This window comes from Thalassophryne amazonica, chromosome 9, assembly GCF_902500255.1.
Source record: "Thalassophryne amazonica chromosome 9, fThaAma1.1, whole genome shotgun sequence".
NCBI classification, from domain to species: Eukaryota; Metazoa; Chordata; class Actinopteri; order Batrachoidiformes; family Batrachoididae; genus Thalassophryne; species Thalassophryne amazonica.
This window is the reverse complement of record NC_047111.1, coordinates 76,255,705-76,271,700: the sequence shown is the minus strand read 5'-3', so window position 1 is coordinate 76,271,700 and position 15,996 is coordinate 76,255,705. Positions and strand designations below refer to the sequence as shown.

The following is a 15,996-nucleotide window of genomic DNA, read 5'->3' as shown; positions in this document are numbered from 1 at the left end:
TGCAGTTAAAAATGAATAAAAGCCAGTGATCACGTACATTGCTTTCCGTGGGAAGATCTTTTGAAGTATACAAAAGGCAATGTACTGTATAGGAAAAGATTTGAACAATACTACAGTACATGCAATTTAACTTTGGGTTAACAATAAAAAAGCGCTGTATAACTTAAATGTGTATAGTTATATTGTTTTACACATACACTTTTTCAAGTTGTACTTAATTTATCACATCTACATGAGCTGCACAATTTTGACATTTTTTTCTATTTTATTAACAGAAAATAAATTTATATATTTATATATATAATATATTTGTATCAAATTATCTATTTACTAATTACATTATTTCAGCTATTTCCAAAACACTTAAAATTCTCAAAACAACCAAACGTGTGTCATCCAACAATGTAATATTCTTAATTTTGTCACCTTTTTTTCGAAAGAAACTGTAACCCAGTAATCATCCCTGTGGAACCTCGATGTATCAATACTCCTACATTTATCATCCAAATGCCAAACTTTGGTGCTATTTTTAAATCCAGTGTATCAGCATCCACTGGGCTGTACCTACAATCAAAATGCGAATAATACATTCTGCCCAGCGCAATTTAGTTTGACTTTCTCAAAGCCACCCGATACAGATGAGTAACAGCATTTGTATACAAATTAAACATCTTATGTAAAAAGCAAATTTGCTTCCAGTTGTGCAAATCATAAAATGACCAAGCTAATTTCCTCAGAGAGACAGAGAGAGCAAAAGAGAGACAGACAGAGAGAGAGAGACAGAGAGAGCGAGAGAAGACAAATTTCCTCATATTTAGTTTTTACAGAACATTGACAGGAACATTATTGTTTGACAGTGTCCAGTTTAAATCATACAAAAATGCACTCAAATATATAGAATTTAATGAGTTTGGAAGACTTTAAGTGTTTCCCCAAGTAGTAAAGTTACAATTGAGTGATTAATATGTTTATGAATTACTTGTAGGGAGGCTGTCTTATGTTACTTCTTGAGGTTTTCTCTCAAATTGTACTCGACAAGCCTAGCCTAATCTAGTCAGCTCTGCATTTCTTTACACTGACTTTGCATTGTGCTCAGATAGTGAAGCTGGGTATTCACTCGGGGACTCACTCTACATCAATGGTCTCCAAACTATTCCAGAAAGGGCCGAGAGGGTGCAGGTTTTCTTTGCAGCCACTGACTTCAGCAGGTGATTTCACTGATTAACATCACTTGGAGCAGGTGGGATGAGTTATCAGTTTATGAGTTTATGAGTCAGTGGCTGCAAAGAAAACCTGCACCCTCTCGGCCCTTTCTGGAATAGTTTGGAGACCACTGCTCTACATTATATACCAAAGCATAACGTGCCTGAAGACGTTTCCTTCTGGTTCTTCAATGGCAACTACGTAGTCAAACATTACTGCACCTTAACTGCTTTTCCACCAAAAAAAAGAAACCTGCTATTGAACAAGTTCTGCTCAGCATCAGCCTAAATGTATGCCACTGAGTAATCCAGACTGCATTTGCACCAATTCATAAAGGAGCCTTTACTCCTTTATGAATTTATGGCAGATTGTATTGAACTAACAATGAGTTGTCACATTCATTTTCCTTCCCTACAGTTTCACTGAGGTAAATTAGAAATCCCTACCCATGGTGCAGTTATTCAGTACTGCACTTATCTGGTGGAAATTCCACCATTTGATGGCCAAAGGATGCCATAAATGGTTTGGTCACTATCAAGCACTTTGGATTTTGGTAGCTGTGCATTGGGACTGTCATCTACATTTCTGGACATCAACAAGACATCGAGAGGGCAAAGGCTTTTATATCATTCCTTTTGGTTGGTGTCATCTGTGTCAAGATGACAATGTTGTTCATGGTAAATGGACTGCATTCATACAGTGCCTTACCATCTGCAACAGACGCTCAAAGTGCTTTACAAATAATGTCTCACATTCACCCCACTGTGAGGGTGCTGCCATACAAGGCGCTCACTACACACCAGGAGCAATAGGGGATTAGTGATTTTCCAGTCAGGCTGGGATTTGAACCGAGGATCTTCTGGTCTCAAGCCCAATGCCTTAACCACTAGACCATCACCTCCCCAAGGTGACCTCTCAGGTTCCACACATCTGTCTCAGGCTGGTTAATGCAGGCCCCGTCAAAACAACAAGCCAAGTCCATCCTTCTTTATAAACCAAAAGTACCCACATTGTCATGCCCAGTCATGGAGACTAGTTTGTCTCATCCCAGCATCTGACAAAATCACAAAGCATTTTTTAGAATAACATTCCAAAAAAGGCTGAGCATCGCTGACACAATGGACATCAAAAGCAGGAAAGACTGATGCACTGCTCTAGAAAATGACCATGCATCACAAAAGCAGCTCCCTTCATGAAAGCTTCAACCTCTGCTGCTCATTAGCTGCTTGGCCAAATGTGCCTGTGTTTGCTTTGTAGACAAAATGCAAGGAAACTGTGCCGTATAATTCATAATCTCTCCAAAATCCATTGCTGCATTCATCACATGAAAGTTGAGCTTTTCCACTGCAACAGGAACTAGAAATAGGAACCATACCATATTGGGACTGACACTACAGTAGATATACGAGGTCTGTCAATAAAGTATAGGTCCTTTTTATTTTTTTCAAAAACTATATGGATTTCATTCATATGTTTTTACGTCAGACATGCTTGAACCCTCGTGCGCATGCGTGAGTTTTTCCACACCTGTCGGTGACGTCATTCGCCTGTGAGCACTCCTTGTGGGAGGAGTCGTCCAGCCCCTCATCGGAATTCCTTTGTCTGAGAAGTTGCTGAGAGACTGGCGCTTTGTTTGATCAAACTTTTTTCTAAACCTGTGAGACACATCGAAGTGGACACGGTTCGAAAAATTAAGCTGGTTTTCGGTGAAAATTTTAACAGCTGATGAGAGATTTTGAGGTGATACTGTCGCTTTAAGGACTTCCCACGGTGCGAGACGTCACGCAGCGCTCTCAGGCGCCGTCGTCAGCCTGTTTCAAGCTGAAAACCTCCACATTTCAGGCTCTATTGAGCCAGGACGTCGTGAGAGAACAGAGAAGTTTCAGAAGAAGTCGGTTTCAGCATTTTATCCGGATATTCCACTGTTAAAGGAGATTTTTTTAATGAAAGACGTGCGGACGGATTGCAGCGTCGGCTCGCAGCCGCTGCGATGCTCCGCCACAGGAAAAACACCTCTGTTGGAAGCCTTAAGGACAAGTTGGAACATGTCCAGCTGTTAAACAATTTCTCATATACTCACTCCACTGAAAGCCATCAAAAGCTGCCTGGATTTTACAAATGGTTATCAACACGGAGGTGTTTTTCCTGTGCCGCCGACCGCGTCGGCTGCGTCCCGACGCGCGGACCCGTCCGCACGTCTTTCATTAAAAAAATCTCCTTTAACAGTGGAATATCCGGATAAAATGCTGAAACCGACTTCTTCTGAAACTTCTCTGTTCTCTCACGACGTCCTGGATCAATAGAGCCTGAAATGTGGAGGTTTTCAGCTTGAAACAGGCTGACGACGGCGCCTGGGAGTGCTGCGCGACGTCTCGCACCGTGGGAAGTGCTTAAAGCGACAGTATCACCTCAAAATCTCTCATCAGCCGTTAAAATTTTCAACGAAAACCAGCTTAATTTTTCGAACCGTGTCCACTTCGATGTGTCTCACAGGTTTAGAAAAAATTTTGATCAAACAAAGTGCCAGTCTCTCAGCAACTTCTCAGACAAAGGAATTCTGACGAGGGGCTGGACGACTCCTCCCACAAGGAGTGCTCACAGGCGAATGACGTCACCGACAGGCGTGGAAAAACTCACGCATGTGCACGAGGGTTCAAGCATGTCTGACGTAAAAACATATGAATGAAATCCATATAGTTTTTGAAAAAAATAAAAAGGACCTATACTTTATTGACAGACCTCGTAGTTTTGGTTCCAGTGTGTGCATGCTTCCACTGGTTTTAGAAGAAACTGCACTGCACATCGTGGACTCAGCAAAGGACAAATGGTGATATCTCTTTATTTAGTGCTTATCGCCATGTTTAAATTCCTTTTAATTTCATACAGTATAAATGAGACATTTTTTCTCAGTGAATAGAAGAGTGTGACTGCAGAGGAAGATTGTGGACACAGAGATTGAGCTTCAACACAGACTCCAATGCAGAAGAGCGGTAAGGCCGCCAACCTAATAACAATAAGGTCTTGTTAGACCAAGGAATCATTGCTGAGTTCATTGTTTTCTTGTTTTTAAGTTGGCACAAAACAACCAGTCCTCTGCTCACAATGGCCAAAAGTACTGTGCTGCAAACTAGTGCTCTGTAACATCCCATCAGTACCCCAACATCCCAGCAACCAACGTCCTATTGGTTCTTGTAAATGGCACATGTTGAACAGGAACTACAAAATGGAACTAGAACTGGAACCTTTTGTACATGATAGTAAACTGATGATAGGGTGCTCGTCATTACATCCAGATTTCATATTATTCCACCTCGACAAAATGTTCCACCTAGTGTTTCACTCAGTGGCAACTGGCAATCTGGTGCTGCTGCAGTTCTTTTTGTCAGCTCGAATGATGAGCAAGACTTTGACTGAGCCTCGAATCAAAACAAATAAGTGTCATTACCCCAGGCATTACCTCTGCTGTCAGACTGTGATATTGGTGTCCTAAATGTCTGACACAGTCAGAATTTCATCTCAAGGCTGTTATAAAAATGGCTAAATTGGACATCAGCGACAGTGCCTCACACAATGAGATACAATGTTGGAGTCACAGCAAAATTTCTCAGTTTGCCAGCTTTTGTTTGAGAGCCCAAAATGTGCACAATATGCATGTTTTTTTTTTTTTGGGGGGGGGGGGGGGGGGGGGAATTGGTGGATAAGGAGTAATGTCACTACTTGTTTGACAAAGGGCATTTTCTCAATCTTACCATACATTTAGTAATTTCCATGTTAAGGTACTTTCATATAGTATAATGCACATGTGTTGCATATCAAAATGTTTAGAAGAATCTCAGTTTTCTGAAGGTGAGGCACATATTTGTATTCTAAAATATATAATTTGGCTCTAATCCTGAAAATATGAAATGTGTTTTTTTTTTTAATTCTTCAAATCTTTAGTGAATATATATTTTGATTTACTTGAACAAGCTGTTTTGGTATTAGAAATGGGTTTACCAAAGTGTTGAACCAAAAAAGTAGTGTAATATATGAAATGATGAAACTGCGTCATGCAGCGCAGGACCACAACAAGCTGTGAATTACATGGCAGAGATTCCTGAACATTCCAAATCAGCATATTTGAAAAATATAACACAATGCTACCGTATGAGCGTAACAAATGGAAACTGAATGTGACCTTTTGACCTCTTAAAATAGGTCAAGGTTAGCCATCTTTGAACTTGTCCAATGTCTGTGTCCCAAGAATGTTCCGTGTGAATTTGAAGACCCTGGTAGTAATAGGACTGGACTTATGCTGAGCACAGACAGACGGACAGACAAATGGAATGAATGAACGGATGGATGCAAGGCCTTCACAAAACCCAATGGCCATATTTTTTGCCTCAAGTAATAATATCACTTACCTGTCTGCTGAATGTCTTCTCATTATGATTAATTCCTTTTTGGATGAATAAAGTCCTTTAGTTATGAAAACTGATGTCAAAAACTGTTCATTACTGCCTTGAAAAAAAATTGCTGCACAAATGTACCAATTTATGTGTGCTTTCCAAAATGATTTTCTCAGTCTGCAAGACTAAATAAAAATTTTAAAGGTGTTTTTTGATCAAGAAGACTGTTCTTTAAGAGTTTATTAGAGCTTACTAGTGTGTCTCAATGAGGATCTCCCACTAACAGACGCTACAGCCAGAGAGCGCAGACTCAGCGCAGTGTGAGAGAGGAGACATACCCAAGTGACCTTCTCCAGACTCGAAGATTAACTGTGACTCAAAGATCATCTGGAGGACAGATTAATGTTATATCTGAGAATTTGTAGTTTCAAGAAGTGGCCAAATTAAGTCTCTGATGTTCTGTCACTGATATATGAATAGAAATATGACGAAAAGTACAGTTGGACGCGCTGGTGTGTGTTTGGACTCCAGAGGGTTAAATGACTTATTGAGCACCAATGCAAATGTCCTGTGTGGGGAAGTAGAGATGAGCAGCAAAAGGTCAAGGTAGACTATATCAACATGCGCCATGTGCATATACCCAGCTTTCTAATTCAGCATCACCACTGGAGAATGATATTTGCTGAAATTCATCTGTTTCCTTGATGTTTGGTATAAATGTTAAGCACCTCCATTTCCTGGTTGTAGCCCTCCCCTGTCCGCGGGGGGGGGGGGGGGTCTGGAGGGGAGCCTGTCACTCTGTCAAAAATGCTGTACTGCGGATGATTACTCATAATTGTTTGTGCTGTGTTGACCAAAAGTGCGGTGTGCACAGGCTTTAAGCAGAGCCAGTCCTGCTGCTTTCATTCAGAACCAAGAACTAGAGGTGGGCGGATCGATCCTAATATCGATAATATCGATACCAACGCTGGTATTGATATTGAACGATCCTCGTGTAAAAAGATCGATACTCAAGCTTTATTTCTCTCCCGCACGCACTGACTGCTGCACATGCAGATTCATCAAAGTCTGCTCTCTGTCTGTAAGAGCAGTGTTGCACTGTGTCACACAACACGGAGCAGCGCACCCTCCCCCTCTGGTCTTTTGTTGTTGCGCCATCATGTGGCTCAGTGGCGCCAGCCAACAGCCATGCAGGTAGGCTCAGCCTGGCCTGCCCACTCAGCGCTCTCCTCGAGTCAGCCCTCTACCTCAGCAGATTTTGTTTTAAGTTGTGTTGAGTGATATTTTTTTAAACAAAAATGTTAATTGTGATAATAAAGTATTTTGTTGTCATGTACAATGTTTGGCGAAATTCTTTCCTAGGTCGTTTGGATCCTTTGGATCTGTGAAGCTTAAGCATGAAAAAGTATCGGTATCGATATCGGCGATACTGGGCCTGTATTTACTTGGTATCGGATCAATACCAAAATTCCCGGTATCGCCCACCTCTACCAAGAACCAGGGTCACTACGTGTAACTGTCAATGTTTAGAGAAGATCTTTGCAGGAGATTTTCTACATTTATCCGATACATCTCCAAATCTGTCTACATCAAGTAAACATACAGTGTGTGTTCCATTTTGGAAAAAAAGCATCTGTGCGAGCAACTACAGACATGGGTTGCGCCAATCAAGATGTTTTTTTTTCTTACCTTGCTTCCCTTCTCCTCCCTTGAGATGTGTGTGTTTTAGTTTAATTTCCCCTTTATATTTGAGTTTGAACTCTGACATCCGTACCTACCCCAGGATGTCTGTCACAAACTGCAGTCCAACATTGTGACAATGCTTTCGTTTTTCCCAAACCTCATTATGAACTTCCTGTTTTCGTATCCTTTTTTCTGTTCTTTCCCTCAAGGTCTGGCGCACCTGATGTTAAACCGCCAAGGTATGGGGTCTATCAGTTTGCTTTTTCCTTCCCTGCCACCTGATCACAACATAACCCTGCCCTGAAATCATTTTAGTTAACTGTGCTGCACTAATATTTCCTCTCCTCTTTTTTTATATACTTGTCTATTTGCTTTTTGCTTCCTGTCATGTTATGCTCACTGCTCACTCACTTTGTCCGTCAAACTCTTGTCCTGACCACTGACTGAGCTACTGGAACATCACCTTTGACCTCTGCAGTTTTTCATCAAGGTAATACATTTATGCTCATAGAATTTCTTCAGCTTGGTTTCATGTGTTCAAATGGAATAAGCAAGTATGAAAATAAAAGCGCTGTTTGTCATGCCTACACACGTGGCACTTCAATAGTTTTCCTGATTAAAATCATCAAAAGGTTAAGTGAGTTGTTAAGATGACTTTAAAAACAATAATAAAGCTCTGATCATTTATGAAGGGATGAATTCAAAAGCAGAGTCATTTGCAATAACAACACAATGATCTGAAATAATAATGTTGACCTTGTGGTTAACTATGGACATGAAAGGAAGAAAAACAGTTCAAACTAATGGAAGTTAAAGTAGGTTTGTACATACAATATGAAAGGGCTCATACTGTGCAAAATTCATTTTATCTACTTTTTAGAGTTAAATATTGTTGGGGTTTTAAATGTTAGACTTCTCCATGGCCCCACAAGTCTGTGACTGTATGTGTACAAGTTCTCCTACTACCAGCAAAATTTAGGCCTAAAACAGTTTCAGATGTGTAAAATATGTAAAAGATGCTCATACATGGATTTCAACTTGATTTTTTGTTGTTGTTTTTGTTTTGTTTTTTGTGAAATGCTCAGTTTTAGTATTTTATTTTATTTTTTAGTATACATACACAGCTGTGTATAAGGGCCATTGTAGGTTTTTATAAAATGCAACAGGAAGGGAGGGCATATTATTTTTGAAAAAAAAAAATCTGAATGAGTTTAAATTGGTACATTTACAAGAGAAAATTCAGACATAACTAAGTCATAAAATTACAAGGCAAAAAGACAAATTTGTAAGAGAAATCATAAATTTATCTCCTTCAATTAAATTTATTTTATTTGTATAGCGCCAAATCACAACAATGCTGCCTATGGTCTAAACTTCCCGACCCCCCTGAGGAGGCACAAAGGCGACAGTGGTAAGGAAAAACTCCCTCTGATGATAATAAGGAAGAAACCTCAAGCAGACCAGACTCAGAGTGGTGACCCACTGCTTAGGCCAACAGTTACAAGGTTTTTACAAATTTTACAAGAATTTCTTAACAAACAGAAGAAACGGAAACAGAAAAAAAACACAAGATCAACAACAACAGCTTTCAGCTGCTCCAATTAGGGGTCACCACAGGAGATCAATGGTTCCATAATCATAAATATGGGATCACAAATTTCTGGCATCACAACAATGGAGTAATACAGCCATTGTTATTTGTATATTTATGTGCCCATGCACATTATCCTTAGCATGCCAACATATGCAGGCGCTCATGTCAGTGGGTAATCTTTGTCTACCAACCTTAACAGCTTGCTGATGAATGCTAATAATAATAATTTTGCTCAAAAATTATTATTATTATTTTAATAAAACTGATGCACACAATTGCAGTGCATACATAAGTACTGCCCCACCTGAAAGGCTGAAGAACAGATTTGTGCTCAGCAGCTCATGATTACTATGTTTCTGGAGAAGGAGGTCCAAGATTTGAAGGAGTCTCAGCATATGAAAGAGACCAAAAAAACTAAAAAATTGAGTAATCTTAATAATTTTTAAATACACCTTCCCCAGTGTATTAAAATAGACCAGTGAGGAAAAATGCTCAAACCTGGATTTTCATACAATTTTTTTTTTTTTTTTGGACACCAAACAGTGCTTACATAACATTTTTTATGTTAAGAGTGTGTCTGTTTGTAACTGTTAACAGAAGCGACTCTAGTGACGACAAGCTCTGTGTATGTTTGTGTTCTCTGTCATATATATATAAAAACCTTATCTGCATCTGCCATCCGTGAATATTGGTGTAGTTGCTAAACAGTGATTGCACATTGTTGATCCCTTCAGACTGTAGAATGCACAAAATTTCTGTGGAGATAATTTTGCTATACTTGGGCAAAATTTTCCCATTATTTATTTATTTATTTTTACAAATGCTTTAATGCTACAATGTGTAGGATTTAGGGGTGTTTATTAGCAGAAATGGAATATAACATTCATAATCATCTGTTCATTAGTTTATACTTTAATTACCTCCCACAACAAATCAATGTGTTTTGATGAGCTGAGAATGAATCCTTCATGGGAATGGACCACCTCACTGAAGCCGCCATGTTGCACCGCGATGTTGATACAGTAGCCCACAAGGGACATACTTACTCTGCTTTTCACATGTTGCAGCGTGGCCAGAAGACTGAATGAAAAAGAACAGGAATCAGTGTTCGCTCCACTATATACCCTCTACTGGTTGCTTGTGTGCAGTAGCAAGTTCGAGGAACCTTTTTTTTGTGAAGTGGAGGATCATACATGTTGCTTTTCACAAGAGAAGGCACGGGAGCATGAATCCCCATATCCAAAGAAACAAAACTCTAGACCGGAAATTGCAAACTGTAATCTGCAACTTCACCACTAGATAGCACAAAATCATACACGCTGTAGCTTTAATAACCTTCTTGGCACATTCATATCGTTTACACTCATTTTGCAATATCAGATTTTGATGCAGTTACTTTTACTTCCACACTACAAAAACTGATACCTAAGAAAGTAAAAAAAAAAAAAAAGGCTTGTTTAAAGAAAGATTGACTTCATTTTTATCTAAATAGAAAAATAATCTTGTCAAGTTTCTGTGTAGGCTCTCTGTGTCCAGGTGGTTTCCATAGTAGAGAATCTTGAATCTTCGACTGGACCTGGATCAAGGACCTGCAGCTGGAGGCAGATGAAACTATGGTGTCATTTGATGTGACTTCGTTGTTCACCTGCATCCCCACCGCTGAGGCCATCTCAGCTGTGAGGCAGAGACTGCTGGAGGATGTGTCTCTCCTGAGAGGACCAAACTCACACCAGACCACATCTGCCAGCTCTTGGAGATCTGTCTTAACACCACGTATTTCCTGTTTAGGGGGAATTACTACAGACAGATCCATGGTTGTGCGATGGGGTCTCCGGTATCTCCCATTGTGGCCAATCTGTACATGGAGCGAGTGGAGAAGACAGCCTTGACGTCGTTCACGGGCATCTCTCCCAGTCACTGGTTCAGATATGTCGATGACACATGGGTTAAAATCAAGCAACAGGAGGTCGAGGACTTTACAGAACACATCAACTCGGTGGATTCCAATATCAAGTTCACGCGTGAGGATGCCAGAAAAAAACATTTAGCCTTCTTGGACTGTGATGTTACGATTGGAGAGAACAGGCAGCTCCAGACAGGGGTTTACAGAAAACCCACTCACACTGACCAATCTGCTCTTTGGCTCAAACCACCCCCTTGAACACAAGCTTGGGGTGATCAGGACTCTTCAACACAGAACCCTACAGGTGTCCACAACTGCAGAGTGAAGGGCTAAAGAACAACAACTTGTATGGAAAGCCCTCACAGTATGTGGGTACCCACGATGGTCCCTGGACAAAGTGCAGAAGTCCCAGAAAACAAAGAGACCAGATAGACAGGAGACGGAGACAAGAAGAAGAGGAGTGTCTCTCCCTTATTTAGCAGGAGTAGGGGAAAAACTACAGAGGATCTTCAGACAGCACAAAATCCCAGTTTACTTTAAACCGGTTAACACCTTGAGACAGAAATTAGTTCACCCTAAGGACAGGATCCCTAGTTACAAACAGAGCAATGTAGTGTATTATATCAGATGTCAGGAAAACTGTAATGAACACTACATAGGTGAGACTAAGCCACCTTTAAACAAGAGGTTATACCAGCACCACAGAGAGGTCACCAGTGGACCTCAGTCTGCAGTTCATCTCCACCTGAAAGACACTAACCACACGTTTGAGGACAAGGAAGTTAAAATCTTAGCCAGAGAGAAGAAATGGTTTGAGAGAGGTGTCAAGGAAGCATTCTTTGTAAAACAGTTGAAACCCAGCCTTAACCGGGGGGTGGGTCTCAGACACGCTTTGTCCCCTGTTTACAATGGGGTAATCAGGTCTAAGCAGTTTCAGTCTTTTGTTCATGGTAATGAGTCATTCACATCATCAGGAGAGTCGTCAAGGGAGCCATCAGGGGAGGCTTCCGTCCCATCATTAGGAGAGTGCTAACTAGAGCAAAATAGGTGCTAATTAGAGCTATTGTTTAGTCACTAGCCTATAGCAGTCGGCCTCTCAGTAGGAGGGGTCTGGTTAGGTTTAAAACTCCAGCTTTTGTTGGCTTCTGGTTTATTCTTCTCTACAAGAGTCAAGACAGAAGTCAGACTACCAGAGCAACAATTTTAGCTGAGGAAGCTTCTGTGATTTGAAGCGAAACGTCCTCACGTCAAGCAACCCAGTCCAGTCGAACATTCAAGCTTCTCTACAATCTTGTCAAGCATTTTTTTTTTTTTTTGCATAAGAAAAATTACTTATTTTGGAAAAAATGTATCTCACTTTTCTTAATAACTTTTTTCCAGCTAATATTAATGCAGCACATAACTGAAACAATCGTGCAAATGGTGATACAACCACCGAAGTTGGTACAAATACTCCTTAGACATTACTCTTTTGAAAAAATAGACTGGCCACTTGAGTTTCAGTAGGCGGCCAGGTAGAGGTCAATTGAAGAATTACACAGGGGTCAAAATTAAAAATGCTCAAATCATTTTGAAAACTATACCACATTATTTGTCTGATCATAAAGATTCTAAAAAGGTATAGTTTGGACTATCTATGCCCGAATGATCAGGAGTTATAGGGTAAAAACAGCAAAAATGGTGACAAAGGTTAGTTTCAGTTTGTACAGGGATCAAAAGTTAAAGTTCCTTCAATTTTGATAAAAAGTGATGCAAATTATTGGTTGAGCTAATAGGATTAATAAATGGAATAGTTTTGATGTGTTGAATGTTTGGTCTCCAAAGTAAAGGTAAAACAAGGTCAACGTCCATTGGATTCTTTGACATGTGACATAAGTTACCCTGTAACATGATAAAGTGTTGTGTGGGCCGCTGAAGAGGAGGTACTGCTGGCCCACCACCACCAGAGGGCGCCCTGCTTGGAGTGCGGGCTCCAAGCACGAGAGGGCGCCAGACCCAGAAGAAGTGACAGCTGTCACTCATCCCCTGCACCAGCTGTCACTCGTTCATCATCACCACCATAAAAGCCGGACTGCAACTCCACCTCCCTGCCGAGAAATCGACTACCATTATCAAGGTAATTTCTCTGTGAACTTAAGTCTGTATATCTGTCTAAACTCTTCTTTGCAGCCGTTTTCCTGTCGGTGAGACTCGTCTGTGGAGGTGGCATTTGAGGTGTTCAGCGACGGCTTCGCAACACTTCCCACCCAGATAAGTGCTCAAACAGGAGCTGCACGAGTGTGTGCTTGGAGGTGGAGGCGCTTCCTCCCTCGCTAACTGTGGATTTACTGAGTGTGCGGACTCACACTCACTCATCATATTTCTGCTTTCTGCCAGCAGTACCAGGGTCGACAGCCGAAGACAGAGGCCACCTGGGGACTCGGGACTTGGCGGCTCCAGTGTTCTTCAGACCGTTGGTGGTGGAAGCCGTGTGGGAAGCAGCTTCTCTCTCGTCGGGGGTCTTCTATCTTCGAGCCTGCCCACACGTCACCTGGTGTTAAATTGACTGTGCAGATTATAGTACGTTTCGTTGTGTATTATCGCAACATTAAATTGTTACCTTTTTGGCTTATTCATTGTCCGTTCATTTGTGCCCCCTGTTGTGGGTCCGTGCTACGACACCTTCCCAACAGGATTTCTCGGCCATCGTCATGGATTCCGAGGGGCGTCAACCCGAGCTTGAACGGCCAATGGAAGAGCCAGGAGCGCAGGCGTCAGCCGGAGGCGTGTTGAGTGAGCTGCAGCAGATCTTAACCGCCTTCACGGCTCGGTTAGATTTAGTGACCGAGCAGAATGTCCTCCTTAATCGGAGGGTGGAGGCTCTCACCGCCAGGGTGGAAGCGCGCGACCAGGGCGCTGCTGCAGCCACTCCTCTGGCTGGTCCTGGGCCTGTATGAGACGTTCCACTGGTCGTTCAACGAACCCCCCCACCGTCCCCTGAAGCATACATAAGCCCTCCGGAACCGTACGGGCGCTGTGTCAAGATGTGCGCGGACTTCCTCATGCAGTGTTTGCTCGTCTTTTCACAGCGCCCTGTCATGTACGCATCAGACGCTAGCCGGGTGGCTTATGTTATTAATTTGCTTCGAGGAGAGGCACGCGCATGGGCTACGGCGCTTTGGGAGCAGAATTCACGGCTCCTAACGTCTTATGCTGGGTTTGTACGGGAGTTCAAACAAGTGTTTGATCATCCCAACAGAGGCGAGACCGCTTCGAACGTGCTGCTGTCGATGAGACAGGGGCGCCGTAGCGCAGCCGAGTATGCAGTCGACTTCCGCATCGCGGCAGCGAGGTCCGGCTGGAATAACGTTGCGCTCCGCATCGCCTTTGTAAACGGACTGTCCCCGGTCCTTAAGGAGCACCTACTGGCTAAGGAGGAACCGCGGGATTTTGACGGGCTTGTCGATTTAGTTATACGCTTAGACAACCGTTTAAACGAGCATCGTCGGGGGCAGGCCGGGGGGCGTGACTGGCCACCAGCCGTCCCTCCCCCTTCCGGTTCCGACAAGGTGACGTCGTCCCCACGCTTCACTGCCAGAGAGCTCCGTGTGGCTACAGCTCCCCCTGCTGAGGAGGCTATGGACACGAGCAGGGCCAAATTAAGATCAAATATCAGACAAAGGAGGCTGGCCCGCGGGGAGTGTTTTGTCTGCGGCTCTTGCGAGCACATGCAGAAGGACTGCCCCAAATGGTCAAACTACAACGCCCGTCCTTAGAAACTGGGCTAAGGGTGGGCCATAACACGCACGCGGGAAAACCCCGCAAATCTGCACGAATCCCAGTAACAATCCTTTGTGGGGATTTAACCCTTCACGCCCCAGCACTGATAGACACGGGGTCTGAAGGGAATCTGCTGGACAGCAGATGGGTAAAGGAAGTAGGGCTCCCTCTGGTGGCTCTGCCGACACCATTGCGGGTGCGAGCACTAGATGGCACCCTGCTTCCATTAATCACACATCAGACACAACCAGTGACTTTGGTTGTGTCTGGGAATCACAGGGAGGAGATAGTGTTCCATGTAACACCTTCTACCTCCCGAGTGATTTTGGGCTTTCCATGGATGGTGAAGCACAATCCCCGGATAGATTGGCCGTCCGGGGTTGTCACGCAGTGGAGCGAAACCTGCCACCGGGAGTGCTTAGGATCCTCGGTCCCTCCCGGCACTACGGCTAATGAGGAGGTCAAAGTCCCCCCCAATCTATCGGCGGTGCCAAAGGAGTACCATGATCTTGCTGACGTTTTCAGCAAAGATCTGGCGCTCACTCTTCCCCCGCACCGACCGTATGATTGTGCCATCGATTTGGTCCCGGGCGCTGAGTACCCGTCCAGTAGGTTGCACAACCTCTCACGTCCGGAACGCGAATCAATGGAGACCTACATCCGGGACTCCTTAGCTGCCGGGCTGATCCGGAACTCCACCTCCCCGATGGGTGCTGGTTTCTTTTTTGTGGGTAAAAAAGACGGCGGACTCCGTCCATGCATTGATTACAGAGGGCTGAACGAGATCACGATTTGCAACCGATACCCGTTACCTCTGTTGGATTCAGTGTTCACGCCCCTGCATGGAGCCCAAATTTTCACTAAATTGGATCTTAGAAACGCGTACCACCTGGTTCGGATCCGGAAGGGAGACAAATGGAAGACGGCATTCAACACCCCATTAGGTCATTTTGAGTACCTGGTCATGCCGTTCGGCCTCACTAACGCCCCCGCAACGTTCCAAGCTTTGGTAAATGACGTCTTGCGGGACTTCCTACATCGGTTCGTCTTCGTATATCTGGACGATATACTCATCTTTTCACCGGACCCTGAGACCCATGTCCAGCATGTACGTCAGGTCCTACAGCGGTTGTTGGAGAACCGGCTGTTTGTGAAGTGCGAGAAGTGCGAGTTCCACCGCACTTCTTTGTCCTTCCTGGGGTTCATCATCTCCTCCAACTCCGTCGCCCCTGATCCGGCTAAGGTTGCGGCGGTGAGAGATTGGCCCCAACCAACAAGCCGCAGGAAACTACAGCAGTTCCTAGGCTTTGCAAATTTCTACAGGAGGTTCATTAAAGGTTACAGTCAGGTAGTTAGCCCCCTGACTGCCCTGACCTCCACCAAGGTCCCCTTCGCCTGGTCGGATCGGTGCGAAGCCGCGTTCCAGGAGTTGAAACGCCGGTTCTCGACTGCACCAGTTCTGGTGC

At 43.4% G+C, this 15,996-nt stretch overlaps 1 protein-coding gene across 9 annotated transcripts in view; it reads left to right on the top strand.

Annotated features, from left to right (window-relative positions):
* The window catches only part of LOC117517424 (neurexin-2-like), a 643,324-nt gene that overhangs the window by 121,249 nt on the left and 506,079 nt on the right, over positions 1–15,996 (top strand). For 5 of the 9 annotated variants that reach the window (XM_034178437.1, XM_034178433.1, XM_034178435.1 and 2 more), the window contains 2 exons: positions 7,484–7,513; positions 7,753–7,764. The exons of 1 other annotated variant lie outside the window; for it this stretch is intronic. In XM_034178437.1, coding sequence (XP_034034328.1) covers positions 7,484–7,513; positions 7,753–7,764 — 42 coding nt within the window. The remainder of the gene's footprint in view (positions 1–7,483; positions 7,514–7,752; positions 7,765–15,996) is intronic. 3 more of the 9 variants (XM_034178438.1, XM_034178436.1, XM_034178432.1) reach the window with 1 other exon arrangement.